Source organism: Callionymus lyra, chromosome 19 (genome assembly GCF_982586985.1).
Source record: "Callionymus lyra chromosome 19, fCalLyr1.hap1.1, whole genome shotgun sequence".
NCBI classification, from domain to species: Eukaryota; Metazoa; Chordata; class Actinopteri; order Syngnathiformes; family Callionymidae; genus Callionymus; species Callionymus lyra.
The window spans coordinates 3,957,095-3,984,932 of NC_141836.1; the positions used below are offsets into that span (position 1 = coordinate 3,957,095).

At 45.2% G+C, this 27,838-nt stretch overlaps 4 protein-coding genes and 1 long non-coding RNA gene across 7 annotated transcripts; 2 read left to right on the plus strand and 3 right to left on the minus strand.

Moving 5' to 3' along the window:
• Nucleotides 1–428: 428 nt before the first annotated feature.
• Nucleotides 429–7,471, minus strand: elk1 (ETS transcription factor ELK1). The gene is made up of 10 exons (XM_087782356.1): nucleotides 6,790–7,471; nucleotides 6,504–6,712; nucleotides 5,691–5,873; nucleotides 5,454–5,627; nucleotides 5,245–5,391; nucleotides 3,700–4,330; nucleotides 3,167–3,318; nucleotides 3,002–3,085; nucleotides 2,808–2,909; nucleotides 429–2,743 (listed from the first exon to the last, which is right to left on the minus strand). The coding sequence occupies exons 1-10, from the start codon at nucleotides 6,812–6,814 to the stop codon at nucleotides 2,645–2,647; spliced, it is 1,806 nt and encodes a 601-aa protein (XP_087638482.1). The 5' UTR covers nucleotides 6,815–7,471; the 3' UTR covers nucleotides 429–2,644.
• cdk20 (cyclin dependent kinase 20) lies at nucleotides 6,616–11,824 on the plus strand. 2 transcript variants are annotated; one of them, XM_087782358.1, is made up of 9 exons: nucleotides 6,616–6,736; nucleotides 9,492–9,594; nucleotides 9,690–9,803; nucleotides 9,862–10,050; nucleotides 10,138–10,259; nucleotides 10,447–10,509; nucleotides 10,592–10,715; nucleotides 10,787–10,942; nucleotides 11,009–11,824. In XM_087782358.1, exons 1-9 carry the CDS (start codon nucleotides 6,723–6,725, stop codon nucleotides 11,192–11,194), a joined length of 1,071 nt encoding a protein of 356 aa, XP_087638484.1. In that variant the 5' UTR covers nucleotides 6,616–6,722; the 3' UTR covers nucleotides 11,195–11,824. The 2 variants fall into 2 exon arrangements, with proteins under 2 accessions (XP_087638484.1, XP_087638483.1); XM_087782357.1 differs by having other exon boundaries at nucleotides 6,624–6,736; nucleotides 9,489–9,594.
• Nucleotides 7,632–8,944, minus strand: uxt (ubiquitously-expressed, prefoldin-like chaperone). Its single transcript, XM_087782359.1, has 6 exons — nucleotides 8,733–8,944; nucleotides 8,560–8,641; nucleotides 8,394–8,461; nucleotides 8,077–8,184; nucleotides 7,946–8,009; nucleotides 7,632–7,877 (listed from the first exon to the last, which is right to left on the minus strand). Exons 1-6 carry the CDS (start codon nucleotides 8,834–8,836, stop codon nucleotides 7,818–7,820), a joined length of 486 nt encoding a protein of 161 aa, XP_087638485.1. The 5' UTR covers nucleotides 8,837–8,944; the 3' UTR covers nucleotides 7,632–7,817.
• On the minus strand, nucleotides 11,275–24,927 carry magixa (MAGI family member, X-linked a). Of its 2 annotated transcripts, none has more exons than XM_087782354.1 (20): nucleotides 24,865–24,927; nucleotides 22,820–22,871; nucleotides 22,525–22,762; nucleotides 22,285–22,401; nucleotides 22,057–22,176; nucleotides 20,889–21,062; nucleotides 20,667–20,820; nucleotides 20,495–20,562; nucleotides 20,022–20,189; nucleotides 19,638–19,807; nucleotides 19,503–19,578; nucleotides 19,305–19,443; nucleotides 17,951–18,527; nucleotides 17,830–17,893; nucleotides 17,302–17,760; nucleotides 13,589–13,783; nucleotides 13,461–13,528; nucleotides 13,217–13,363; nucleotides 13,023–13,161; nucleotides 11,275–12,700 (listed from the first exon to the last, which is right to left on the minus strand). In XM_087782354.1, exons 2-20 carry the CDS (start codon nucleotides 22,859–22,861, stop codon nucleotides 12,069–12,071), a joined length of 3,747 nt encoding a protein of 1,248 aa, XP_087638480.1. In that variant the 5' UTR covers nucleotides 22,862–22,871; nucleotides 24,865–24,927; the 3' UTR covers nucleotides 11,275–12,068. The 2 variants fall into 2 exon arrangements, with proteins under 2 accessions (XP_087638480.1, XP_087638481.1); XM_087782355.1 differs by lacking the exon at nucleotides 24,865–24,927 and adding an exon at nucleotides 12,818–12,905 and having other exon boundaries at nucleotides 12,549–12,700; nucleotides 22,820–22,887.
• On the plus strand, nucleotides 16,822–27,677 carry LOC148059027 (uncharacterized). The gene is made up of 3 exons (XR_015709482.1): nucleotides 16,822–16,871; nucleotides 23,042–23,166; nucleotides 26,739–27,677. It is a non-coding gene; the product is annotated as an uncharacterized LOC148059027 (long non-coding RNA).
• Nucleotides 27,678–27,838: the final 161 nt, after the last annotated feature.

Here is a 27,838-nt window from a genome sequence, read left to right on the forward strand (position 1 = left end):
TACACTCACTGATGCGATTACATCACCGGTCAGCTCCCCGCTCGGCCTTGACTGTCGGCTCACGTTTGTAAACCGAGATCCTGATGATGTCACAGGGGTCCTGAGAATGTCTGAGTCAGAGTGAGTCAGATGATGGAGACCGAAGGAGAAGATGCTGATGCTGTGTGTTTTGATGAGGTCATTGTTGACAGGAAGATATTGATGTGTTTACTGGATGAAAACAAAACAATCCTTCATGCATGTCGACAGATAATTGTGGATCCACTCCAACATCTCTCAATCCTTCAGGTTAAAATGTTCTGTAAAACAAAATCCAATCTTTTCTAAATGTACTTTTGAAAAATATGCATTATCTTTACATGACGCTAACAAGTTATATTTATTTACATCTCAAACTTCAATACAAGAGTCAGTAATCACACAGAAGACACTTTACAGAACTATATACTTTTATTATGAGTGTGTGTGTGTGAGAGAGAACAATCATCATTAGAACATTTATTTTGTTACATTAAGTTCATAAAAATACTTTTATCCCGTAAATTCAGTTTAAACTGCATCAGAAAAATAAAGGCAGACCCCACCCCATGACAATAAATCCCTCGACCAATGAGGAGGGGCGGGGCCACGCTGGATCTGATCCAATACATAGAAACAAGTTAACACTCGTCAGCCATTGGTCAGGTTTATGACATTTCCATTCGTCTCTATACAAAAGCAAAGCTCTGATTCTGAGAAAATACAACATGCTCTTGTTCTGAAGCTTCAGCAGCAAACAGAAAAAGCTCTTATTTTGAAGCTTTCACGAGAAATACAACAACTTCTTACATGGCTAGCTTTGAACGAAACAACAAGCTCTTAATTTGACAGCGACAGGAAACAAACGAGAAGCTCTTATTTCTTTAAATTCAAATTAAAGGGAACAGCTCTTATTTTGAAGGTTCAACACTCTGTATCAACTGTATCCAAATGTGTCAACCCAAGCTCTGATAATAAACTCCACTACCCAGACCACTCCAGGACGTCATGATAAAAATGTTCTCCCTGGTTCTTTCTACATTTGCAGACGTTTCTCAAACGTTAAGGCTTCGTCATCACTACACAACAATAGAAAAATAGATTCAGGAACAGTCCAACACGACGGCTTAGCGCTACTATCACGTTACCTCCGAGGCTGCTGGGAAATCTCAACGCTAGAAACTGAGTGGGGCTTCTGCTGTTGACTCAACGCAACAAGTTTGTTCAAGAAAATGTGTACAATCACTTTTTCTTTCCACACCAGTTAAGACTCATCAGTGATGGTGTTTCAAAATAAAAGCACTCATCTTTGAGTGACAGCTTCTTTTCTTTGAGGCTTTTAAGTGTGCAAACAAATGCCTGGAATAGATAATAAATTGTTATTGTAATATAATAATATACTTTTATACTAATATACTGCTTTTATGGATTTATATATTTATATATATGCATTTATATTATCTGAAAAAACGGAGGTCTAGAATAGATATCTTTAAAAGTATTAATAATGGGCATAAAAACAAATAAATTATATAAAACAACAAATCACAAAACCAATTCTCTGTTCTTCAAGAAGCAAATTTATACGAGTCAGTCTGGAAGAAGCCTCACTGAGTCCTGCCGAGTGTGTGCGATACTTGTATTCACACAAGTTTAAAAGTGTGCGTGCAGCCTCGTCTCACACACAAAAGCACAAGCACATCACAAGCAGATTCTGCTGCAGCCAAAACAGTCAGGTTACCACGGTAACCACAAAGCGCTGCTAGCATCAACAACAACAGTCACTGAAGAAGAGAGAATCACACGTGTGTGCGTTCGCTTGCATGTTAGTCGAACATTCAATCTTGATTGTTGTTTCAAGGCGTGTAAACAAAGAAACCTGCCTGCAGGTTCCCCACAAGTGAAATGCTCACGAACACCACGAGAGAACAGTCGGTAAACATCAGACAGGGAGTAGGAAAGGTGTCAATAATCCGTCCGACAAAACTCGGGAGTAACAAAACCAAGATTGTTCGTCGGGAATCAAACTCAAACATCCACAAACAAGCATGTTTAAAGAAGGTTCTGATTGAGCCCATGACATTCACTCGTCCATCCATCCTTGTTCAGGTGCCTCTTCTCCGGGTACTCCAAAGTAAAACTGTGTGGATGAATAAAATCCAACTCAATGTTTTCAGGAACAAACTGTCTTTTTAAAATCTCTTCTTCCCTGATTGGTCAAAAACAATGAGAAGATATGAGTCAGGAAAAGTCTCCAGTGAATCCCGAAAATGCGAGTGACACGCTGAATGTGTCCCCGATTAACCACCAGGAGAACTTTAATAAATAAACGTCATGTATTCTCCTCAAATATAGTCTTCATCAGGGGGCGGAGCTGAAGACAGTCGTCAAGACCTCTTCAAATGGCTGTTAGGTCACATTTGTCACTTGGTCCGAGAACCAAACAAAGACATGATGCCTCTGTTCGCCAGGATTGACGCTCCAGTAGACACATGTTCCAGCCTCCAACATCAATATGGCTGCTCGGTTCATCCTTTGGCTCATTGGGGTCTTTCGTTTCCAGTCCTGTAGTTGTATGGTGGCAACAGCAGAGTGTGTGTGGGGGAGGGGGGGGGGGGGGGGGGACTCAGGGCTTCTGGGGTCCAGGAGAGAGGACCACTGGCGTGGAGAGACCATCCACGCTCAGAGCTGGAATGTGGATCTGATTGCTGCCATTTGTGGGAAACTGGTAAAAGAAAAAGACACAGCATGAGAACCATCAACGTGTATGTCTGCGTGTATGTGTTTACCTGAAAGGAGAGCTTGGCGGGGGAGCGTGGGGCGATGGGACTGAGCGTGCTCCAGAAGTGGATGGTGGAGGGCAGAGGGCTGGGTGTCAGAAGCACCGGAGTCTTCAGGGAAAGTTGTCAAATCAACACATCAAACAAGCAAAGAGACAACAGGACGTCAAAAACAGGTCAGTGTGGGTGAAGACATTATTTACCAGAGCGTGGGAGGTGATGACTGTCGGGGTGAGGGTGTTGGTGGCCGATCCAGGAGCTAACAAACTGTTAACAGTTGCATTCACCTGTAGAAAAGGAAATATCATGCTTTTGTTCCTTTTTTTTAAGGTATATTTTCAATATCTGTCAGTTGTTCTGCATCACACCTTGTCCAGGGAGAGACCAGGAGGGAGGTACGGGGAGGAGGGCAGCTCCAGGCCACGTGGCTTCTTGGCTTTGGGGGGGGCAGTGTCTGTGGTTGGGGTCACAGCTGAGATGGATGTCACTGTTGTCGTGGTCCCCAATGAGAGTGGTGACTCTGTGTCAAACAAGAGTGTTCAGTCTGTCCCACGCCATATCAGGGTACAACAAAGTTCCATGTTACTTAAGGTGCCAACCTAACTGGGAACTCCCATGATGCCTTTCTGCACACTGCTCTTATAGTACCGGGTGATTGGTTGATACAATACTGTATTTGAGTTCTAAGTCTATGTTGCTATGTCATTGTACTGTGATTGGTTGACTGGGCGGCAAAGCATTATAGGAGCTCTTCAGGTCGTAGTTACTGTTGTTAGGTAGGATGGCACCTCATATGCAGATTTTGTTTATTGCGGGGGTCAGGGTCGACATAGAGCTGACACCTGGATGATCAATCCAGAGACTGATAAACACGATATTGAATCTATGAACTTCTCCTCACCTGCCAGTGTCTCGTGTGACTTCCTCTCCACAGGTGCTTCTTCTGCAGGCTGACCTCGGTCTGCAGGCTCCGCAGCGACAGGAGGACTCTCCACGATGGTGAGGGCGGAGTCAGGATCCCCTGAGCCGGATATCAGCTGAGGTACCTCCTCCACCTGCTTCTCCTCGAGAGAATTAAAATTCATGTCCAGCAGCTCCTCCTCCCACAGCAGGTTCTCCTCCTTGACAATGATGGAGGGAGGCGGAGGAGCAGCAGGCAGACCAGGTGCCTGTGGCCCCGAAGAGGGGGGGTTGATGATGACAAAGACGGGGGACGAGTGAGATGCTGCTTGAGAGGGAGTCCTGTGAGGGGCGTTGATGGTGGCACTTGGCTGAGGAGTGTGTGTGAGAGCGGGGTGAGAAGGGTTCGGGGCGGCGAGTGAGGCTTGAGGAGGGAGAGCTGGGGCGTTTATGGGTTGTGACGGGGGAGGAGCAGTGTGGGGGTGAGGGAGCTGGGGGGCGGTATGGGGGTGAGGGGCAGTGAGAGGGTAGCTCGATGCGTTAGTGGGGGCACCGCGGTCATCCTGCTGGGCACCCATGAGTGTGGACGGGTCGCCCACGATGGTCAGGTAGATGTGTGGCGGGTCTGTGAGCTGAAGACACACACTTTTGAACACACACTCGCTCAAGATAAAGAGCAAATTATACTAGTGTCATCCCAATACTGAAGGGATGAACATTTAAAATGTTCAAACTTCCAACTTTTAGCATTAAATTGTTTCTTAATCAATTGAATTCAAGGATGTGTATATCGAAAGGTTTATTTTTTTATATGCATACAATTTAATAATATTTAAATATTTTCAAGATGAATGAATGGTTCTTAGACATTAAGATTTGTATTGCAATTCAATAGCTCAAAATATTTCAATATTTTTTCCAATCACAACCTTTTAAACTTAATATAAAAAGATGGCACTTACATACATACATATATATATATATATATACCAACATTTTTATAATGAATTTAAAAGGATATGAATTAAAAATATTGAATTTAAATTTGATTCAATATTATAATTTAAAAAAATATACAATTTCATTAAAGTATCAAACCATAGCAAAGTCATCTCTACATTAAAGTTTATAAAGACTATATCACAGAAAACAAAAACGATCCCATCAAATCGACAACGAGTGAATCACAGTGTGACAGTGGCCAACTTCCGTTTATAAAGCAGAAACCTCGAGCAGAACCTGAATTTGGTGTTAACCGCCTCCTGTTGTTACTGGCTGAGAGGGTCATATACAAATTATTATATTTAACTATTTAATAAAAGCAAGTGTAATCCTTAAAAACACATTTCAATTTAAAAAAAAAATCGCTTGAAATGTTAAATTCATTCAATATTCTGATAATAATAATAATAATAATAATAATAATAATAATAATAATAATCTCTATTTATATAGCGCCTTTCTAGACCAGGGTCACAAAGCGCTTTGACAACCATTCACACATACTGATGCCACTGATATACTTCCGTAGAGCAACACGACTGACCTGCGATTGACCGGAGATGTTGGCAGGAATCTGGGGGCTGACAGCAGGTGTGGGACATGGTGACGGCTGAGTGACGATCACCTGCAGCGAGGAGTCCACTGAGCCCCCTACTGGCGGCAATGCTTTAGATTCAGACAGCAGGGATACCTGGGAGGAGAGCGTGAAGGTGAGAATGATTTAGTCACACCAGTGCTGCCTGGGCTTCTTACCTCTCTGGCTGGACGATCCACCTTCAGCGCCGGGTCCTGCTGCACCATCAGTTCTGTTTTCAGCGGGCGTTGGTTGGGTGTGGTCTGCAGGGACTGGATGGTGAAGGTGGAGTAGAGTCCGGACTTCATGTAGTCGTTTCTCGAGTTCTTCTGCGAGGAGCTCGGCAACGATCGCTGGAGAAGAGTTCACGACGATGAATGCCACTGATGTCTCCGAGGGTGAAACTACAGACGTACCTGTGCTGCGTTCTTGGAGGGGCAGGTTGCTGCGACTCCAGCAGGTACTTTTGTCTGGCTGCTGTCCAAGCTTTCCCTCTTCTGCCCCTCGTCTCCACTGCGAGACCCGTCAGTGACGGAGGGATCGGGCTGACTCACAAACTTGTACACAAACTTCTGACCGCTCACCTTCTTCACAATGTTCTGAGAGACAAACATTCCATGTTTTATTTTGTGTCCTGAAATTCTCTTTCTTAATGGCCAAGCGAGGCAGAACCAGTCATAGTGTGTAACAAAGAAAAATCGTATTAAAACAAACAATGATGCTCGAGCGACTGTTGATTTAGAGAGCCTTGAACTTCCTCATACGCAAAATAACTTCAAAACTTGTTTTTATTTATTTTCAGTTACGTTTTTGATCAGCATCGGATTATACGTTTTAATCTTTTCAATAATTTGTATATTTTAAGGTTGGTTTTTTTTAAATGGTTCTATATGTAGCTTTTTAGATTCAAAATAAAAGGTTGCTCTATTATATTTTCAGAGAGGTTTGTAGCTAAATTGCTGTCATTCCTCGAGAATGTAGAGAATTCAAACACCATTTGAAGCTGTTGAAGCCCCGAGCACTTCTGCAGTAGAACACAGATTAGATCTAAACACAGATGAGATTCAACCCACAAGAGTCAAGAGTTTTGCAATAGTTCCTTAAAGCACTACTGGGAGCTATGAGTTCACTGAGAGGGAGTGAGACAAAGACAGTGGAGTAGAGAGGGATGCTCGGAGTTAAAAATAAGCAAGAAAGAATTGTATCGTGTGAGCAGGTGTTTCAAGTACCTTGTCATAGTAGTATCGGAGGGCCCGGCTCAGCTTGTCGTAGTTCATGTTGTTCTTGTTCTTGCAGAGACCCCACAGACGGGCCACCTCCTCCGCGTCCAGCAGCTTGAACTCTCCATCCTCTCCGGTCCAGGAGATGAGGTGCCGCTGACTCTGGTCCTCCAGCAGGTGGAGCAGAAACTGCCACAGAGTGATGGACGGGTCCATCGCTGAGGACAGATGTGGACGTCAGGGTGAGTCGATCATCACCTGTTGCACACCTGCAGCTCCACACAGACACACTCACCGTTTATGAGCGGAGTTGAATCCATCTTTCCCCAGGATAATAATGTTTTCTAACGGTCTGACCCGAGCTCTCCCTCGGTGCTCTCCCCGGACCGCTGGTTGTTACGTGCCCGAGTGGAGCTGCTGGTCTCCGGCCTCCATGTCACTAAAAATGTCTCTTAAGTGTCTGATCTGTTTACTAAGCGCACCGGATAACAATCAATCACACGGATATCTTTATCGTTGTTGTACCGTGAAACTTAATTTTAAACTGTTTACGACTTTCGATGCAGACGACAGCTAGCTAGCATGCTAACGCTCATGCTAACAACAAACATGGATTTTGGCGGCTCGCGCGTGTGTCGTCTCTTCCGGAGAGCTGCAGTTTTTTATTCAACAAAAATCAAAGTGTTTGAAAGATTAAGATGAAGGATAACAGTTTTTCTTCGCCACGTAAGTGTAATTTTTGATACTACGGCATGCTAACAAACTACCCCCGCGGATGTGACAGCCCCCCCGACCCGTCAGCCTCCGGAGAGCGCAGCTGACTGCGGGCTGCACCCCGACTTCATCCGAGGACCCCGGCACTCCTAGGACACCGTGTTTGTTCGGTAAATCCGTCTGGTTCCGTAGAAAACCAGTGATCGTAGGAGAAAGTCATCACACAGGTGGTTCCGGACGAACGCCTCCTCACTTTTTACCTGCGTCAAGTTAGACACATCGAGATGTGTTACGCTTCCGGTTTACTTTTCAAAACAAGTCACCAGTCTTCGCTTGTGTTTTTTGAGATAATCACAAGCAATTTACGATTTGTAAAACATTTTATTACAAACAAAAATAATCACGTGACTAGATCTGTAGTGAACTCTGCACGAGACGAAGTTTATTTCAACAACTTCCTCTATAGTGTTATCGCCACCGGCCAGCAGATGGAGCCAACTTCCATCGTTTTTCAAAATGTACTTTTCAAAAGTCTGTCAACCGTCCTTTTGGGTTCTTCACTAGCATAAGTCCAGGTCTTCAAAAATTCAAATCTTGGCCGAAGAGCTGCTATTTGACTCTCGATGAGGTGTCCGGGGTGTCAGCGAGAGACTGCAGCTCTCTTAAACCCTGGAGAGAAAACGATCAACAATAATGTTCCGCTTGTCATTTATTCTTCTTCCCACCCCCCTTCTTACCTCGAGTACCATTCGGATGTTGGCCTTGATCTTGGCCGAGTCTTTGGTCAGCTGATCCGACAAGCTGAAATAAAATACAATGTTAGTCGTTTACACAAATTGATCGTCTGAGCAAATGCTAGTTAACCGACGCTGTGAGCTGAGCCGTCTTTCTCTCGATGAACCGGAGCGCTTCGTCCTGGGTCATCTCCAAAAAGAAACCGAAGCCCAACAAGACCATTATCCTGGAACAGTCCTCCCTGTAGATATCACAAGAGAGGACACTTAAGACAGACTTCAGAGCCCACTAGTGTCAACTACAATCTTTGAGTTTTTCAAGAGAGATTTTAACTCAAACATCCCAAATTTGTATCATGGAGATCAATATTGGTTTTGCAGCTCATGATTTGATACTGCCACATTCTTTGCCTTTGTATTATCATTTGTAAGTGGACAACATTCATCTTACACTTCAGCCTGGACGAAAAAGCTGCATCCCAAATCCACTTCCGTTTTCAGCTTCTTAGAGCCCACCTCCTGCAGAGCGAGACCATTATAAGTGTTGATAAGTACAAACAAATGTGGAAGTATGAGAAAGTTATGGCATCAGTCTGACCAACTGTGTGTGTTTCTACCTGCAAGCTGTGTAACGTGTTCTTCAGTTGCAGGTATTGAGATATTTTCTCGTATATTTCATCTCTTTGCTCTAAAACCTTTCTGCAACACACACACACAAAGTATTTTAAGCAAAAACCAACACGATTAAGACTTAAATAATCCAGATATTCCTCGAACAACTGTCTCTTACTGCAAGTCTCGTTTAAGAACTTCATCCACAAACGCCTCGTATCGCAGGACTTTGGCGTCCATGTCGCTGTTAGCATTAGCAACAGCACCAGGCGGCGGGGTCATCGTTGCGAGAACTTCCTGCCCAAATTCCCGTCGACCAGGAGTTCGATCAGAACTTGGTTTAACTCCTTATGACTGGTCTTTCCTCACGAGTGTCCCACCACGCATCATCTTCAGCAACAACGTGAGGCTGACCCCGGAAATAAGAAGTGACGTCATCGGGATTTAAGAAAAAAGTAAAGTCAATAATTATGATAATATATTTTCAATTAATAACAACACCATAGTTATACATTGAGACGCCACAATACCGCTAAAGTATAGCAATTTAATTCAAAATGTTGTGAATGTTATGCCTGTAGAGGAAGTCGGAAGAATGACGTCACTTCAAAACAAACATGGCGGATGCAGCACATATAATAATTCAAAGCTTTAAAAATGTTGATTGCTTTTGATTCGTTTGAATTTCTAAAAAAAAACTTGAATTATATCCGTGTATGTATAAACGCCATGAGCTTTAAAAAAGTGCTTTACATCATTATCGTGATATTGTTTGACTGTAACCAGGGCAACCACCCAGGCGCTCTCTTCGCGACTATTTCATGTCAGATAAATCGTAGAAATACTAGTAAAATGTAACGAGGGTCTTTTTCCCGGCTCGTTGACATCCAAATACACTCTACTGGGTTTGTTTATTCAATATTTATTCAATCAGCAGTTGCTTGGAATCCTTCTTACCAAAGTCGATGGAGCAGTACACAATTTTGGGTCGAGTCGGAGAAGGAGCCCATGGTATTGTGTTCAAGGCCAAACACACTGAGGTAGGTTTTAGCTCAAATTGAATATTTTTGTGAAGCCCCAGCACTAACCCCTGCTGCCCTTTCATATCGTCATTCTGTGGCGTTTGTGTCTGCAGACCGGACAGACAGTAGCGCTGAAGAAGGTGGCTCTTCGTCGGCTGGAGGATGGAATACCTAATCAGGCCCTGCGGGAGATCAAGGCTCTACAGGAGATTGAGGACAATCAGCATGTGAGTCTCAAGGCCAACAAGGGTCATAGGTCATTGCTGACCTCGCCTACTCTTCCAGGTGGTCAAGCTGAAGGACGTTTTCCCGCACGGAACCGGCTTTGTCCTGGTGTTTGACTTTATGCTATCAGACCTTTCTGAAGTCATCAGGAACTCTGAGCGACCTTTGACCCCTGCCCAGGTCAAAGGTTACATGGTGATGCTGCTGAAGGGCGTGGCTTTCCTCCATCAAAACAACATCATGCACCGAGTGAGACCACTGACCATCTGGACATTGTGTTTTTGATTGTTTGGTCTATTTTGTTTTTTCGTTTTACCCGTGTGTGTCTCTGTTAAGGACCTGAAGCCGGCTAATCTCCTCATCAGTTCGTCTGGTCATCTGAAGATTGCAGACTTTGGTTTGGCCAGACTCTTCAGCGAGCAGCCAGAGCGGCTGTACAGCCACCAGGTGGCCACAAGGTCAGAACTCAACACCTCCTGTTTCTGTAGAACCTTTTCAAGATTAAGACTTGGATAAGAGTCAAAGTGGACTTCATCCTTTGAAATAATGAATTCATCATTGTGACATGGAAAGATTATGTTTGTTCTTTAGAGAATGTCAAGTGGTTCAATACACAACGTACATAAAATAAAGGTGTGTTTACAGGTGGTACAGAGCTCCAGAGTTGCTGTACGGAGCCAGAAAGTATGACGAGGGTGTTGACCTTTGGTGAGTTTGATTCTGTCTTCTGATAAGATCGAAGTTAAATAGTTTTTCTGGAGTATGTTTTTCTGTCGTCCGTCTCCCTCAGGGCAGTGGGTTGTATCTTCGGTGAGCTTTTAAACTCATCTCCCTTGTTTCCTGGGGAAAACGACATTGAGCAACTCTGCTGTGTCCTCCGAGTGTTGGGAACGCCGACTCAAGAGAGCTGGCCGGTACGACACACTGTACATACAAACACATACACACACACATGGATCTGAACTTCCTGTTTGATCTTGGGCAGGAGATGATAGATTTACCAGATTACAACAAGATCACTTTCAAAGAGAATCCAGCAATTCCACTGGAGGAAATAGTTCCTGACTCCTCCCCCCAGGCCCTCGACCTGCTCGCCCAGTTCCTGGTCTATCCATCCAAGCAGCGTTGGCCCGCCCCCCAGGTGTGACGAGCATTGCTGATATTAAGACCTGCTATCTCTTATCATTAACGACAACTTGCTTCACAGGCTCTGCTCCACTCGTACTTCTTCTGCTCTCCACTTCCTGCACACCACTCAGAGTTACCGATTCCTCAACGAGCGGGACGACCCCCCCGTCAGCGGCTGCAGGCTCCTCCCACTGACTTCTGCGTCGACCTCCCCCTGCACAACAGTGTCGTGGACCCCGCTCTGCTCCAGAGACATGCCTGCTGACTTCTTCAGTATGATAGGATCCAAAGTAACTTCTCACTCATGAACCTTCATTTCTAAAAACTTTGAATCAGTTCAGTTCACTTTAAAGGGTTTTTATTCATCTGATGAAGAATTCAGCAATAACATGAAGTCATCACATCGCGTGGTGCGAACAAGTCACATGACATCATCAAACTTTGGGTCTCTTAGATTCTTCTTCAGGTCCAAACTCTTGGCAAGCAACTCAATCCGACCGGTCCGGACACAGACGGGTGGTGTCTGAAAAAAGGGGTGGTGTCTCCGCCGGGTCACAGGGCGGAGGCTCAGATAAACGAGGCACTTTATGATCCAGAGCTCCTCCTGTTGTTGCTATAGTAACAGGACATGCTGTGGGCTGCGTTGCCATAGCGACGTCATCATGACTGTAGGACCGCTGTTGGACCTGAACTTTATATTTATGGCTCTATTACATCATCAGAAGAAGTTTAAAAACTTTTTTTTTCTTTACAAGCAGGCAAATCATCAGGTGCTATTAAATCTTTCATAATTAATATATTAATAAGAATAACACCGACGATGATGTCGTTAAATCGACACATTCGGTTTATAAAAATTAAAAAAAGCATGTTCACGTGCTCGGAGATACAACGACCACAATTGCATACATTATAAAGTGATCTCATCATGATGGTTAGAAACACTAATTAGAAATGCTACTCTCTGTGCAACGTCATTGGCTGAAGCTGGCCTCAAATCCCGCCCACCTGCCAATGAGTGTGGATCCGCTTATTGGCGACACTGTCCCAACAAGTGCAGGAAGGGGCGGAGTCTTTACTAAAGCCCTTATAAGAAGCTGAATAATGGTACGTGAACCAATCAGGAGAGAGCACATCCATCAGGAGGACGAACCACGCCCGCCCAGCCGACTGCCAATCAGAACCTGCGTTAGTTTCAGTGGGCTTGGCTCCAGCCAGGGACCCGGAACCTCGCTTTGTTGCCAAGTTTCCTGGTCTCCCCTCCAGCTGACGGGGACACTGGCTGCTGATTGGCTGACGTCTGTGGAGCTGGCTGTTGATTGGTTGTCCCAGTGCTCGAGGTCGTCCTTCGGCATCAGAAAGGAAAACGCATTTTCCTGCTTTTTACTCTGAGAAGGCTTATGGCTGGACCTGTGATCCAGAACTTCCTCCTCGCTCTTCTTCCTGCTCCTCCTCACCTGAGGAGACCTCTCAGACCTGCTGGACGTCGCCCCCTGCGGCTCAACCTTCTCTCTGGCTGTCTGACTTCTACGAGCTTTCTCCTTCTGCCGGTCCTCCTCTTGCACCTCCTTGTCCACCAGATCTAGGTCCAGATCAGGAACTCCTCCTCCCGTCCTTCCTTTGGTTCCCGCCGCTCTGCTCCTCCTTCTCCTCTTCTCCCCCCCTCCCCCCTCTGCTCTGAGGGAGGCAGTTGTCATGGTCACCGGATTAACCTCCTGCTCCTCCTCTCTGAGTGAGGAGGATACGGGGGAGGGGGCTCCATCCTCAGGGTCTGTGGACCAAAACGCTCTTATGAACTATTTTTAAGTGGCGATGTGTCTGTGCTTCATTTGTGGATGAATGGAGGTTGAATGAAAGAATGAGAGGAAACAAAGTAGGAAATACCAACCGCGAATTTTCAGTGCGCCCAATTACATAGAAGCAGGGTTCCCCCTGTTTGGAGTTTGTCATACAGAGAGACAGGCTGGAGAGCTCCACTGAGGAGGAGGAGGAGAAGCCAGAAGAAAAGGGAGAAGCAACCAGAAACAAAAGACCTTTCAGAAAACAGCGAAGAGAAATTCTGTGGCCGGCTCAAGTGAAGCAGATCCTCTCACCATAGTCCGGCACATATCCGTTCCCCTTCTTGAGCACCAGGTGAATCCGATGACCTCCTCGTCGGATCTGTTCCACCGCCTGACTGTGAGTCATCCCGGCCGTGCTGTCGCCGTTGATCTCCACAAGCTGATCCGACACCTGAGGAGAGGTTGTTAGAGTCGACGTCCACGTGCAAGTCTGTGTCTCTACCTACCTGGATCTTATTGCTCCTCTGAGCCGGACCCCCATCCATCAGTCCCAGCACGTACAGACCCATGTTGTACTCCGAGCCCCCGCGCAGAGAGAAACCAAAACCAGTAGGACCACGTTCAAGGTCGACACTGTAGAACTTCGACTCGTCCTGATCAAAACAGAAACGGAAGTTAGGTTCTCTCCCTTTGCAGACTCTGAACTTGAGGTCAATCTGTGGGCCTACGAAGACTCTGGGTCTGACTGACCTGTGTCCTCCCTCTGTACGTCTTCATCTGCCGCCCGTCCATCTCCACGTCTGCTCCCTCCAAGGCATCTACAACACATCTCAGCGTCACGACAGCTGACTGGACAAGAACGAGTGTGTGATTCATACGCTGTCTTGGAGTGATGCTCAGTCTGAGCGTGTTTCCTGCTCTCCTCAGAATCTGGGCCAGGTCCCGGTGCTGCAGTCCCCCGACCCCCCGACCCTCCACTGCCTCCAGCTGGTCGCCGGGCTGAATCTGGCCGCTCCGTGCTGCAGGACTTCCTCGCCGGACTGTCACGAAGCGATGTGACATCACGGTAGAGGCTGGAGAGAGAGTCACATGACCATATGTTAGGCAGGGGTCTCAAACCCAACTGGCCGGAGGTCATCAGAGGTTATTCATGTGGATACGAGGCTGCAGGCTGGCTGTTTTTCTAAACATCTTTGAAAAATTTGATTTTTATTTTGTTGTTTTCTGTGGTTTCGCTTTCAATTCGAGTCATTTTTGTGTAACTGAATGTGTTCATTTCTTTTAGAAATGTGTTCCATCTTAACTAAATAATACAATTTCATTAGCTTTTAATGCTCGAGTTATAAAAACGGGTATTTATTATCAGATTTTATTTATGTTCAGTAGTTTCATCTGGATTTAGGAAGGTTTTCTAGGTTCATTGTACACCTGTATGGCATCTCATCGGTGCTGCTCAGCAAAAGAAAGACATTTTAGGATATTTGAAGGCAGCAGAGGGGAGTCGTTTCATTTTAAGTTTTCTTTTATACATATGAAATGAGTTGCCTTAGAAGAAATTAGCTCCTTTGCAGAGGTATGTTATTTTATACTTTATACCGTTATTGTTAGTAAGTAAGCTTTATTTGTTCACCTTTTTAAAACAGTAGAACATTTTCTTTGAACTATGATGTCTCTGAGTTGTTTTGATGGTAATAAATACTATCGTAAAACGTAATGGTTGATATTCCCAGAGTGACTACAGCAGCAGAGCTTTCAGGACGACTGATGATGTCATCATGTGGAGAACACGGCGGCAGCAGGAACACAACGGCGACAGATCGAGGCCGACAGCCGGGGGAGACCAAGACTGTGAAAGTGCTGAAGATGCTAAAAATAGAGGCACGTAGAACTTGTTCATCATCTGATATTCCGGGATGCCAGTGAACACATCACACCACAGTGAATATCGGATTAATGTTGAAGTGACAAAAGTGGAAATTCAGGAGTGTCCGGCCAGCGGTGAGTGGTTTTATGAGGAAGATAAATGTTTCTGAAGTGACAGAAGTTCCTCGACTTCTTTGAAAATTTAAAAAACACTTCTCTTGATTGTCACATTCGTCACATCTGCATTATTCATCAGGTTTTTCTCTGAGCCGGAGAAACATTCTCATTTGAAGAATTCTTCCAGCTGCTGCCAACCACGTCTTGGAGCGAACGCACGAGAGTTGTAAACACGTCCGAGGGAGATTTGTTCAGTTCTCTGAGGCAGAAGAACATTTGTCACTTTACATGACCGCAGGCTCCGAACCCAACATGTGCGTCAGAATCATCAGGATTCCACTAATAATAGCAGATGAAGAATCGTGAAAACAACTGTCGTCGTCATGGCTACTGAACTCAGGATGTCAGCGGTGCCAGGGTCCAAGCGAACGTGAACCAATGACCTTCGACTTGATGCTAACCAGCTGCTGCAACCTTCATCATCCTCGGTCAGTACCAGCATCTTCGTGTGTATTTTATGCATCATAGATATGAAAATGTCTAAACGTGTGAATCAATAATGGATGTTTGACAGGTTCTCTCTAAACACGCAGCACCTGACACGCGAGAACACAACTCTGCGTGCCAACTCTTCCTCCTCGCCGACTCCTCTCTGCTGGATCTCTTCTTGACCAACCTGTCCTCCCTCGGTCTCCAACTCCCCTCTCTCCCTCCTCTCTCTCCCCCTTTCAACTCTATCAGCGCTCTGGAATGTTGGACATATTTCCCCTCCTGAGAAACAATCAGAAGTTGCAAGAGAGAAACAAGTGTACTGAGCGGAAAACATGAACAAACACACACACACCCACACACACACACACACACTGCTCAGCACACTGTAACAGTATTTATCCCAAGAGTATGATCAGCGACAGAAACTTGCTTATCCTCCTGAACCACATTTTAACGTGACACATAGGTTTGAGAAAGTTGTCGCTCTCACTCTCACTCTCTTTAAATCCATTCAGATAGTTAGAAACAAGTGAGTTACTCACGTCCAGCGTTACGGTTCACACACACACACACAAGCGCACTTACGTTTCGAGTCCTTGACAGACCTCAGAACGGACTGCAGTCGCTCCAACATTCTCATTGAGTCTCAAAACCAAACGAGTGTGTGTCCCTTTGACTGTGTGGCAGGTTGAAAGCGCAGCAAGGTTCAGTTTCAGTGGGGGGCGGGGGGAAGAGGAGGGGCCTCATAATGAGATGGGGAAACACACACATTTCTTCATTCACTCAGAGAATATTTGAGGTCACACGTTACCAGAAAAGCCAAAACACTAATGGATTTGAATATGTTTCTATCAAATTTAGTGAGGACTCTCAGCTACGATATCCTTTTGAATAATGCGGTCAGTGAAACGTGTGTCCAGTTTATTTGAACACAATCCATTGATTGTTCTTAGAGAGTGAGGCAGGTTTCCGTGCAGGATTTTCCTTGATTCTCTGCGACTCCTGTGTTTGTTTTGATTGTTTAAGCGCTTTGTGACCCTGGTCTGGAAAAGCACTCTACAAATAACAATTACGTAATTATTTACTTTGTGTTATAAATGTAATATATAGCATTTCTTAAACTTAAAACTTAAGTGTTGAGCCAAGTCTATCCCATTTTTTTTTTATAAATAAAGTTAAGTAAAAAAGTGTATCCAATGCAAAAATATGTATGTTTAAGAGTAAAAATGTTTTTTAATTATCGCAATAACTATTTCCAATTGTTGTGGATGTAAAGTAGAGAGCGAGGCTCAAGCAGCCAATGGAGACGCTTATTAGATAAAGGGGCGGGGCTCAGTCGTTGAGCTCAGTAACAGCAAAAGTGATAATAATATTGGTAGAAGCCCAATATTATTACACAAACACATTCGTGGAGAGGAAAAATCGGTGTGGTTTTGATTTTCTAAAATGTGACACATGTATGTATTTTTTTTATATTTTCATGGCTAATTAGCTTTATGCTATCATTAGCATAATCGCTAAATTAGCATTTAGGCTAAGAATTGAGTGTGTTGTTTACTGCCATGCTGCTTGCTAAAGATGCCAACATATGTTTTGTTGTTCATTTCTGTCACCAGATATTTCCAATAAAGAGGAAACAGCAACAGAGGAGAACCCAATGATTTCTCTGGTTGTGGTCGTCTTCCATCCGTGAGTACAGAATTCAACATGACTGGAAACTTTGACAGTCCAACCAATTTTATAAGGTGTTAATATGTTTCCGAATTTGTAAAACACAATATGTAGGACATTGAAGTACACAAAGAGGACGACCATCAAACAAATGTCTTAAATACATTTTAAAAACGGCGAAGAAACTACAGGAAATAAACTTTTTGGTCTTATAATCATATTGACCTGCCATAATGTATGTAACACAACTGTATGTTTCCGTTTAATGTTAGGTGCGAGTTTTGAAGGTTTGGGCTTTTAACTTAAAGTTTGAAGCACTTTACGGAGATCACTTACTAACGACATCAACTAAGAAAAGAAATGAGTGTGCCATCTTGGTTTCAACGTGGTAGAATTAATTTGTCTACAAAAGATTCTCACATCCTTACAATTGGAAACAGCAACTCACCTCCATGGTTCACTTCCTGAGATGCGATGACAAATCCGAACCCTTCTCCCGGACGCCTCCTAAGTTCCACATCCACTGTCCTTACTACTCTTCCATCCTTGCTTGTGGCTCCGCCCAGACTGTTACTCCTCGCTGGCGGACCACCAGCGCTCTCCTCCACCCCGAGCAGGTCACGGGGTTCCAGCGTAAGTGTAACCGGGACAGAGTCTAGGAAGCTGGTGCTCTGGATGAGTGTGGAGACCGGGGAACCGTTGGTTTGATTTCCTGCAGTTGGTGAGAGATGAGCACCCTGGGGGCTCTCCAGTGCTAAACCCGCCTTGCTTAGGGGGGGCACCGCTCCTGTCGATGGGGAGAGCAAGTCGGCTGAGGTGTGGTGGCGGGATGAAGGGCTGGTGAGACCATGAGGGGATGGGAGGGCCTTGTAGATGTTGGGGGTGACCACAGGTGAGGAGCCAGCACCTGAAAAATAAACATGTTTATTAATCAGAGGTAAACAATGGCTACAATTCAAACTAACTCAAGTCCCACCTTGTCTATGGACCAGCAGAACCACCTCGCCCTGTTTAGTGTGTTCCTGCAGAACCCTCTGGACCTGCAGGAGACGAGCGTTAATGTTGTGTGAGACGTTCAGAAGAGAAGGGTTAAGCACCTGGGAGAAGTTAAGGCTTTGCACATCTGCTCCGTTGATCTTGACGATGGCATCTCCTGCGTGCAGCGCCGGGCACTGCCTTCTGTCCCACACCCTCCGGACCACCGCCAGTTGCCCACTCTGACCCCCGGCTGTAACGCTGAAGCCAAGACCTCCACTGTCGCTGCGGCCTAGAGCCACCGGTACCATCTCCCCACCCGGCGCTGCTACAGGCGACCCGACTATTGGCAGGACCATCCCCGCGTTGCTCCTTCCGGCAGGGGAGGGACTTTTGTGATTGGCTGGACAGCCATTAAAGCCACAGGTAGCGACTTCTCTTGGCGGGGTCAAGGTCAGAGTTGTTTGGGGGACGGCTGAACGATGCATGTGAGCAGAAGACGGAGAGGGAACAGAGTTTTGGAACTGGCTTTGGTCTGGATGGGACAGTGGTAGTTTGGGTAGAGTGGAGGCAGACAGCGGGAGTGTGGAGGAATGAGGGATGGTGCAGGTGGACAGGTCGCTCTCGGACGACTTGGAACTCCGTCGTTGTAGAAGAGAGATCGGGAGAGTGCTGCTGTTGTAGCCAATCAGAGACGAGCTGTGGAGAAGAGAAGAAAGACTCCTTTGTTCGCAGACACTCAGTTGAATGAAGGTTCATAAAAATATGATTAATACAAACATGTCAACAACTCCTTAATGGTTTTCAAATCGATTACTGTTGAACTTATACAAGTAAATTAATTTCATCAGAATATTGATTTTTTTTAAATTAATTTAACATTTAAAACATTTGTTTTTAATAACTAAATAATTCTGAAATGTTAGAAATTAATTCGTTGTAAGAGTTAAGAGTTTCCAATAATTCCAATAATAAAAGAAAAAGGAATATTCAAAATTCAATATTTATATTTATATCCTCATTGATACAATATAACATGTTGGCTCTATAATACCAACATTCAATGTTGAGTTCAACCATTCAATATACTTGCAAACTAACACCAGAAAATGTAATTCCGAGCTGTAAGACAATGTGGGATCAATGTGAAATCCCTAGAGAAGGTCATTGTGGAGGTTAAAAAAAACCCTGCATTAACAAATCTCTAGTAAAAGCTGAAAACGTTCCAAAATCCCCCAAGGCTTGTGACGGTCATCCTATCCTTGCAGTGAGATATAAGTGTCCTTCTGCTCAGAACTGAAGCTACCTTGTGCATTTTCCTGTTTTGTGTTGGTTTAATCTCAATTATTGTCTATTTTGGGTATTAATGAAGACGATTCACAACACATATAATGAATACTTCCTCCAAATGCAATAGTCACTCGAACTTTATCAGAAATTTTGTTTGAATTTCTCGGTCAAGTCAACTTTGCCCACCGTTGTGTTCCGGCGCTGCCGTCAGAGTCGCTGTGATTGGCTATCGTCTTCTCAAGATGATGCGATGGACCCGCTGGTGTCTCGGCAGGCGTGCCTGAAAGTCCGTTCATCATGGGCTGAGCGGCACATGTGAGCTGGCCTTGATACACACATGCAGTTAGAGTCTATTAAATGTGAAACGGGTGACTCAGGTGATACCTGATGTTCCGTTGGGGTCCGTGGCGTGACTGTAGGTGAGCTGAGTCAGCCGGTTCCGAGCGGGCGGTTCAGGGGTCTAGAGATGCACAGACATCAATAAGCAAAAACAACACTTAGAGAGTCCAAAGAGCGTACCGGGTCCAGGTTCTGCTTGGGGCAGCCATCTGGGTTGTAAAGCATGGGGTATCCTCTCCGCAGGACCACGTCCACGCTCTGGCCCATGGGCACCGACTTCAGCAGCTCAACAACCTCTTTGTGGGATCGACCCAGAACACACTCGTCGTTGATGTAAACCAGGATGTCAGCTGCACAAAGCCAGATGTTTGTGTGTGTCAGTTTTTGTCTCAGCATGTGTGTGTGTCTGTGCACTGGCGTGTGTTCTTAGTTGCAGATGATGAGATTAAAATTTAATCCTCCACATATTTTAAAGTCTTTAACAGGTCACGTGATGAGTGCGCCAGAATCACATGATCTCACAACAAAGTGTGGTTTTGTGTGAGTGTGTGTGTGCGCATGTACCTGTTTGGAGGGTTGGGGGACCCCCTGGTGTGACACTGTACACCTGCAGGAACTCTCTGGGTCGACTTCCTCCCACAATGTTGAACCCGAAACCTCGCGGACCTTTAGAGAGTCGAGTGTGGACGGAGAAACCTTGGAGCTGACTCGGCTGCTCCGTGAATTCTGGAACTGATAAATGACCTGTATAACTGTGTGTAGTACACACACACACACACACACACATTTGTGTATATGTGTTGTGTTGAGAAGAATAAATGTGTGCTTGTTTAATGGCTTGTTCTATGTATTAGGGATGTGTAACCACGTGATGGATAATTTTATTTTGTGTGTGTGTGTGTGTGTAGACAAGTACTTGTGTGCGATTGTGTAATCTCGGAAAAGAGAGTTTGTGAGACTTCCCTACTGAGAGGAAAATGATTTTGCAAGCTTATGTTTGTGTGTTTGCTGTCCCCTGCTGGTTCAGTAAAACTCACGTTCTGAGCAGGTTATCTCTTTGTTTTGAGTTCGAGGATCAAGCCAGCTGGTTGTCTTGGTAACATGACTGACAGAAAGAGATCTTCATCATCATCATCATCATAACCATCATTAATTTGATCATCATCAACAGCTTTATCCTCCAACTATTTTTATGACCCCACGACTCACTTAATGTAGTACGGCTCTCCCGAATCGCTGAATGCCATCTCCCAGTTCTCGGGCAGTGGACCTCCAGGGCTTTGACCAGCTCCTCTCCCTCCTCCGTTCTCTGTTCCCTTCCAAGAATGCAGTGGAACTTTGGGTGGAACTCCAGCTGAACCTGCTAAGAGAGAAAAAACATCCGTGAATAAACAACACGAGTACCTCGTCGAGTGGATCTAGTCCTGGTACCTGATAGTCCGCTGTCCTCCTCACTGGCGTCTCCCTCCTCCACAGCTTTCTCCAGGTTACTCAGACTTTTACTTCTCGTTCGGAAGTTTCTCAGCAAGTTCCGATGTTCCTGGTACGTGATCGGGGGGCTGTCGGGCCCGATGTGGACTGGGCGGGGTGTCCCGTAGTAGTTCCCTTGTTTTAGAAACAGGTTATTGAGTGTGTGAGTGCATGTACTGGTTCTACACAGTTTAAACTACAATTAAACCCACCGACAGTTTATCTAGTTTATTAATCCCAGGCTGGGGACTTTTACCGAACATCTTTAAACCATTTAGCAAGTTTTTCTCTAAAGAATCCGAGCGGGATTATGTTGCTCCTGGAGTAAAAAAGCAACACTCTGCAGTCACACAGAAAAAGTCAACGATCATTGTGAAGGTATTTTTCCCAGCACAGATTCATTTTCTATTTCAGGCTCATTAATCCTTCTGCATGTTGCCGGGCAGGTTCTGAGGGATTAGAGACAGGAATACTTTTTTTTTTACTAAAAAAGACTTCAATTTCCCTTGAATATAATCTGTCGACCGCGGTGGGATTGTGGTGCATCTCTGGTTGTCTGACTTCATCAGAAGAACCTTCTGTGTGGTCCTATATATGTATTGATTATATATTAGTGTTTGCTATTAATACTTTAAGTAAAAACACATTAAAAGGAATTAAACTAGCAGAAATATATTAAATACAACTTGAGAAATATAAAAATAATTTAAAGAGTAAAAACATTTCATTTAAAAGCCAAATTCCTGTCAGTTTTCCATCGTAACTTTTTATTTATTTCCTCCATGAAAGTTACGCTTTCATATGATTGTTCATTTGTAAACAAAATATCAATGAAAGTATTTTACTCGAACTTTGAGGGAATGTTGATGATAAGACAAGGAAGAGATGATTAAATGTTGGTGGTGTTTACGTATTTCACTTATGCGTTTTTTAACTTGGAAAAAAAACGTAACAATCTGAAACAGTTATTTTTTTGAATGGGACAAAATGTGTTGTTTATTGTTCATTTGACCTTGTTTTAGTCAGCAGATGAAATCATTAGATCTACCTGTCGGTCTAGTGGCGATAAATTCATACATTTAGTGAACTTTAATTGGTTGGTTTAGTGCAGGTTAAGTTGTGTACCAACCTTTAAACTTGCCACTCTCCAAAAGAGCGCCGGACTCTTCCAGAGAAAAGAACTCCTCGATGGACACAAAGTTGTAGTCCACTCCTGAAATCTCACCGTCTCGTGGCGGCCGGGTCGTACCTGCCATGAAAAATAACTTCAGAAATGCAGGGCTGCTGGTTGAGGTGGATGCTTTCAGTGGTGAAGCACTTTGGCTTGTGTACAAGTGTGTGTTTGTGAGTCTCTTACAAGGAACAGCTCGCAGGTACAGGTTCTCTCTGATCAGCTGCTGCTGTTGACTGTCCATGGATCCTGGGGTGAAGCACTTGCTGAGGTACAGACGCAGGTCTTTGCACAACGAAGCGCCTGAGAACGAGTTGTCGTGATGTCACAGTGATGTCACAGTGATGTCACAGTGATGTCACAGTTCACAGTGATGTCACAGTGATGTCACAGTGATGTCATCAAACTCTGGAGGACTTGACTCACCCGGGGTGACGGTCTTGATCCTGATCGGATGGGGACAGGAGTTGAAGACCCCTCTGACATCACCGAGCGTCATCCCCAACACCGGCGTCCCTCCGATCTCCAAGATGATGTCACCCACCGAGGCCCCGCCCCCCGGTGCCACCGTGACGAATGGGAACTCTCCATAGTCGGCTCCTCCCCCTACGGCCAAGCCCAGCTCCCCTGCACCACCGGCCAGCGGCACGAAGCTCTCCTGGACCTGGACCGACAGCTGGGTCAGACATGTCTGAACGGATTAATGATGCGACTTCCTCACCTTTGATCGCCAGTGCAGCTTCTTCACCGTTGCTTTAGACATGGCGACTCCGCTGCAACACAACAGGGACACAACGTTGTAACACACAAAACACAAACATTGTTTCACGGAGAAGCTGAAGTGACACAAATAACACCTGATGATTTGTCATTACTGAAATGTTTGTGGCATCTTTTAGTCGGGTCTTTATGGTGTAACCTCCCCGAATTGTCTGACCCACAGGTACTGACCACTGCAGCAAGGAAACACCGACATATCTGTGTGCGCTGTTTACTAACTGTGAGAAACTGTCAAGGCTGACTAGTTTCAAAAGATAACAGAGACCAACATCACAAGAGTCTATCGAGGTAAACACACTTGCTACACACACACACTTGCTACACACACACACACACTGTCAACACAACAATGTAGCAACGAACACAAGCTAAAGTACTGTTGAAACAATCATCACAAACAGTATTGTGTGCTTGTTCTGAGCTATAGTCGAGTGTTGAGAGAATGGACTCTTAGTTTCATATTCTCTTTGTGTGTGTGCGCTCGTGTGTGTGTTACCTCTACACACATGTGTGTTTAGATGTCATATCCTCTTTTTCTCTTGTCTGAGGCTCTTCGTGTTCGCCGTGGTCCACTCTCTCGTTTGCTCTAGTTAGCGCTCACCCTCTCTCTGATAAACGGGGTCAAAGTCCAGAGTGTGATGATTTAAATATGTGTGTGTGTTTGTGTGTGTGACGGTGTGTTCAGGGTGTGGACTGCAGGAATGTGTGAATTTATTGTGAGCTGTGATTTTAAAGAGATGCAGGTTGGATGGAGATAGAAGATGCTGTGTCTACGTAGTTAGTGTGACCTGGTTTTACTCCATTGTTTTGTGTGTGTGTGCGTGTGTGTGCGTGTGTGTGCGTGTGTGTGTGTGTGTGTGCGCGTGCCTGTGTGTGTGAGTGCAGGCTGCAGATCTTCAAGACAATGTATGATCATATTTGTTGTATGACTTGTTATTGTTCTTCAACTCATGCCTTTTTAAGGTCAAACTGAAGTGTAGAGTAGTTCCTATTGTTAAAGGAAGCTCAGCTGAAGAAGTGTTTCAAGACTTCAACGAAGCATCTTTGTCGGACATCCTTGACCCAGTGACCACGAAGAGAATCTTAACCACACGTGGGTCTTCAAGGATGGAAACGGTGCGTGCAGGAGAAGTTATAATTGTGTACCCGAGGCCTGATGAGTAGATCACTTTGAATTATGTATAAGAATCCCCTAAAATATGGGTCGCCTTTGTCTGACTAGTCGAACCTCGGAGCACGTCTCCTGCTTCTTTACAAGAACATTGAAGGAGGTTCTCACTCACACAGGTCACCTGGTCCTGGTCCGGGTCAGACTCCAGATCTCATCCACTTATAGCTCGGCTGAGAGCCGCTCAGAATCCCCGTTTGACCTCCTCAGAAGCGGTGAATGAACGTGGGTGAATAATGCACAATAACATCTACAACCGCAGCCGGTGGTGCCGTCTCCATGGTGATGTGTGTAAATGAAGTTGGATCCTCAGAACCGTCCTTTACATCCTCTGGTGTAATGACTCCCCGGTGGAATGAACCATGTGACCACCTCGCACATTTTTGTTGCAGGGATGAATCATGTGACCCGAGATGTGACACGAAGGTTAGAAGACGTTCATCACACACGAGCCTTCAGGGACTTGTAGTCTTTTGAAGCTTTTTTAGTGATGTGGGGAGACACTGACTCTGGACCCTGTCACCCCCAACCCTACACCCCCTCCACCCCGCTGACCCTCCACTCACACCTCCATCACTCAGCGGTCAAACAAAGAGCACAAATCAGCTGATGACCACCGCACGCGCGCGCGCGCACACGCACGGATGAAGGATGTCAGCATGGTTGGCAGTGAATGTGCTGACGGTACCGTTTGTACCAACCCGCGCGCACGGACACACACGAACGCCCCCACACACACAAGCATTTTCTCAGTCACTACGAGGCGTGTGCACGCGCATCCTCGTGTACGGCAACAAAAACAAACCGGATCTGGTTACCTTCATAATTCCTGCAGCGTCCTCCTGGTCGCTCCTCCGCTGCTCCTCCTCCTCTCCTCCCCCGGTGCTCCTCCTCCTCCCCCGGTGCTGCTCCTCCTCCTGCCCCGGTGCTCCGGTGAATCCTCTCCCGGGTGTCTGTGTATCGATCTCTCCCTCGGTGCCGCTGCTGCTCGGTGCATGCTCGCGCATGCGCCTCAAGTCGTGCGCGCGCACGTGCGGGCAAGCGGTGCGCGAGACCCACTGCAGGTGAAAAATAAAAAAAAACGCGCACGCACGGGAATTGTGCGCGCGTGTGAGTGTAGGTGGAGGTTTAATGGTTTCATACAAGAATGATGCTCTCTCTCTCTCTCTCTCTCTCTCTTTTATTCTCTCCCTCCACCCAATAAAAGGGTGACGATAATGAAGCGTGCATTAGAGGGGGCGGGGTGCGAGGAGAGGGAGTGAAGGAAGGAAAGACCACCTTCATGGGAGGAGTTTCCCCCTGATTTCTTGTCGATCGAATCAAAGTATTGATCGAACTCCAGTATTATTTATATGTCGTCATTCTTTTACTTCTCTACGTCCAGTCAGTTCATCACCTTTCAAACATCAACAGATGTTCTTGACAAGTGAAGATGTCTCTTCTGACAACTGTTACATGGATATATTCATTATGAGACGCTCAAAGTAAAGAAGAAACATTTGTTAAAGTCACGCGCGTGCTCTGTGTCCTCCAAACACGCGGGACACTCTTGGCCTTAAATGCCCTTTAATGTCGTCACCGCTGCATCACTGTCACCATCAGTGAAGAACCACTGGTCAGATGTTCAATCATTTTGGATTCATCCTTATAGTCTTTAGGTTTGCATCGTGATGATCTCGGTATTAATTATATACGTGACTTTTGATAAATGATCAATAATGTGATTTAAAACCACGTATCTATCCGTATATGTGTGTGTGGCTTCAACATGGCTGTGTCTGGTCACTGCAGCGTCGCAGGATGTTTCCTTCCATCTGTTTATCTGCTGACATCAGCAACAGAACACGCTGCCCCCCCATCGACACCCACGACTCGGATTCACTGACACGCTGTGTCCAGCAGAGGGAGGCAGAGATCAGTCCAACGGTTTGTCATGACGTCATCGCTATGACTTCATGAAAGAACCTTCACGGTCATCAGGACGTCTCGTGTGAGTCAGTCCTCTGTGGCTCCTCGAGGGACTTTGGCCCCTTTTTATCTCTGAACTTCTTCCACACATACAATCCACTAACAATGTCATTGAAGTGTGTGATGTTTTCGATAGAGTTGTTGCTTTTGGTATAGTATTGTGATGTTCTAGTCCACCGTGTTTTTAACATTTCTATGTTATTCCGAACTTCCTGTTCGATCGACAGGCTTTCAATATCTTTGTTTATAAACTTTGTTCTTGTTCTTATTTTTATTAATTAACATCTGTATTGCTGTGTAGTGCTATTTGGAAAAACAATTTTCCAAAGGAGCCCTCCTGAGGGATCAATAAAGTTCTATCTGTCTATCCGTCCATCCATCCGTCCGTCCGTCCGTCCGTCCGTCCGTCCGTCCGTCCGTCCGTCCGTCCGTCCGTCCGTCCGTCCGTCCGTCCGTCCGTCCATCCATCCATCCATCCATCCATCCATCCATCCATCCATCCATCCATCCATCCATCCATCCATCCATCCATCCATCCATCCATCCATCCATCCATCCATCCATCCATCCATCCACTCACATGTATTCGGATGTTCTAATGATTACATTTTTCCGTTGGTGTTTCTTTACCGCTCTCAGGTTATGTTATTATGTTGTTGTTATTTAACGAAATTCCACAGAACATCTGTAGATATTTTTCTGTCTTCTGATATGCTGTGTCCAGGTGTTGACTCTTCCTCCACCAGCAGCAGGTCCCAGACCTGGAGACCACATGAGTGACGGAACAACGGCAAACATGACGGAAACAAGAGAAAATAAATCCTTCCTGCAGGATTATCAGGCTTAATACACACACACACACACACGCCCACACTCACTCGTCCACCCGTAACCTCACACTCACACACACACACACACTCGTTCTGTCCGTAACCTCTCACACATACAGACACACTCACACTCCGTCTCTACAGGGAAGGTCAAAGTTTCATTATCAGATTCACTTTCAATTTCACCTCAAGTGTTGTTGACGTTTCCGCTCTGACCCTCCAGACGACGATCTCACATTGTAAACACACACACGTCCATCATGACTTCCATCTTACCTGAACATCATCTGGAAAATATTGTGTAACGTTCATGTAGCAACAGTTGACACAGGTAATGATCTGAAGCTCCTGCAGGTGTCAGTGGAGTGTAGTGTCTCACAGCCACTATTATAATACATCATTTTTTAATATATTCTTTTTTCTATGATTTAAAAACCATGATAAAGATACTCATCTCTATAATTCTAACTCTCTTTTGTGTTTCTCTAACGCAGGTCTCTCATGCATCGATGTGTGCGACCATATTAGAAAATTATCTTAAGCCCCGCCCACTGAAAAAAACGCTTTGTTTTTCTGGAGATGAAATCTTGTTTATTATAACCACACCCACTCTGCGTTAATTGGTCAATCCGTGAGGTCTCCACCTCCAAGGGATTGGTTGTATAAACAAAGCGGGGCATGATTAAAGCTGGCTGGAGGAGGAGTGAAGCCATTATTACGTCATAATGGACTCCGCTCTCGCAACCTTTTGTTCGCCCAGATTTCACACTGGTGAGAACTTTATAAAGTATTAAGTTCAAAACTTGGTCCTGATGAGGGACTTACTGCATCTTGGAGAGGAAGACTTCCTCTAAATCTGAGACCTAAATGAAGAGCTTGGAAGAGCAGAAATGTGAACATAAAAGAACATCCTGAGTTATTTCTTATAGTCTTTTTTTCTTGTAGTGTTCCTTTTTTTACTTTTCTCACAAACAAGGTTTTATTCTCCGGCAGA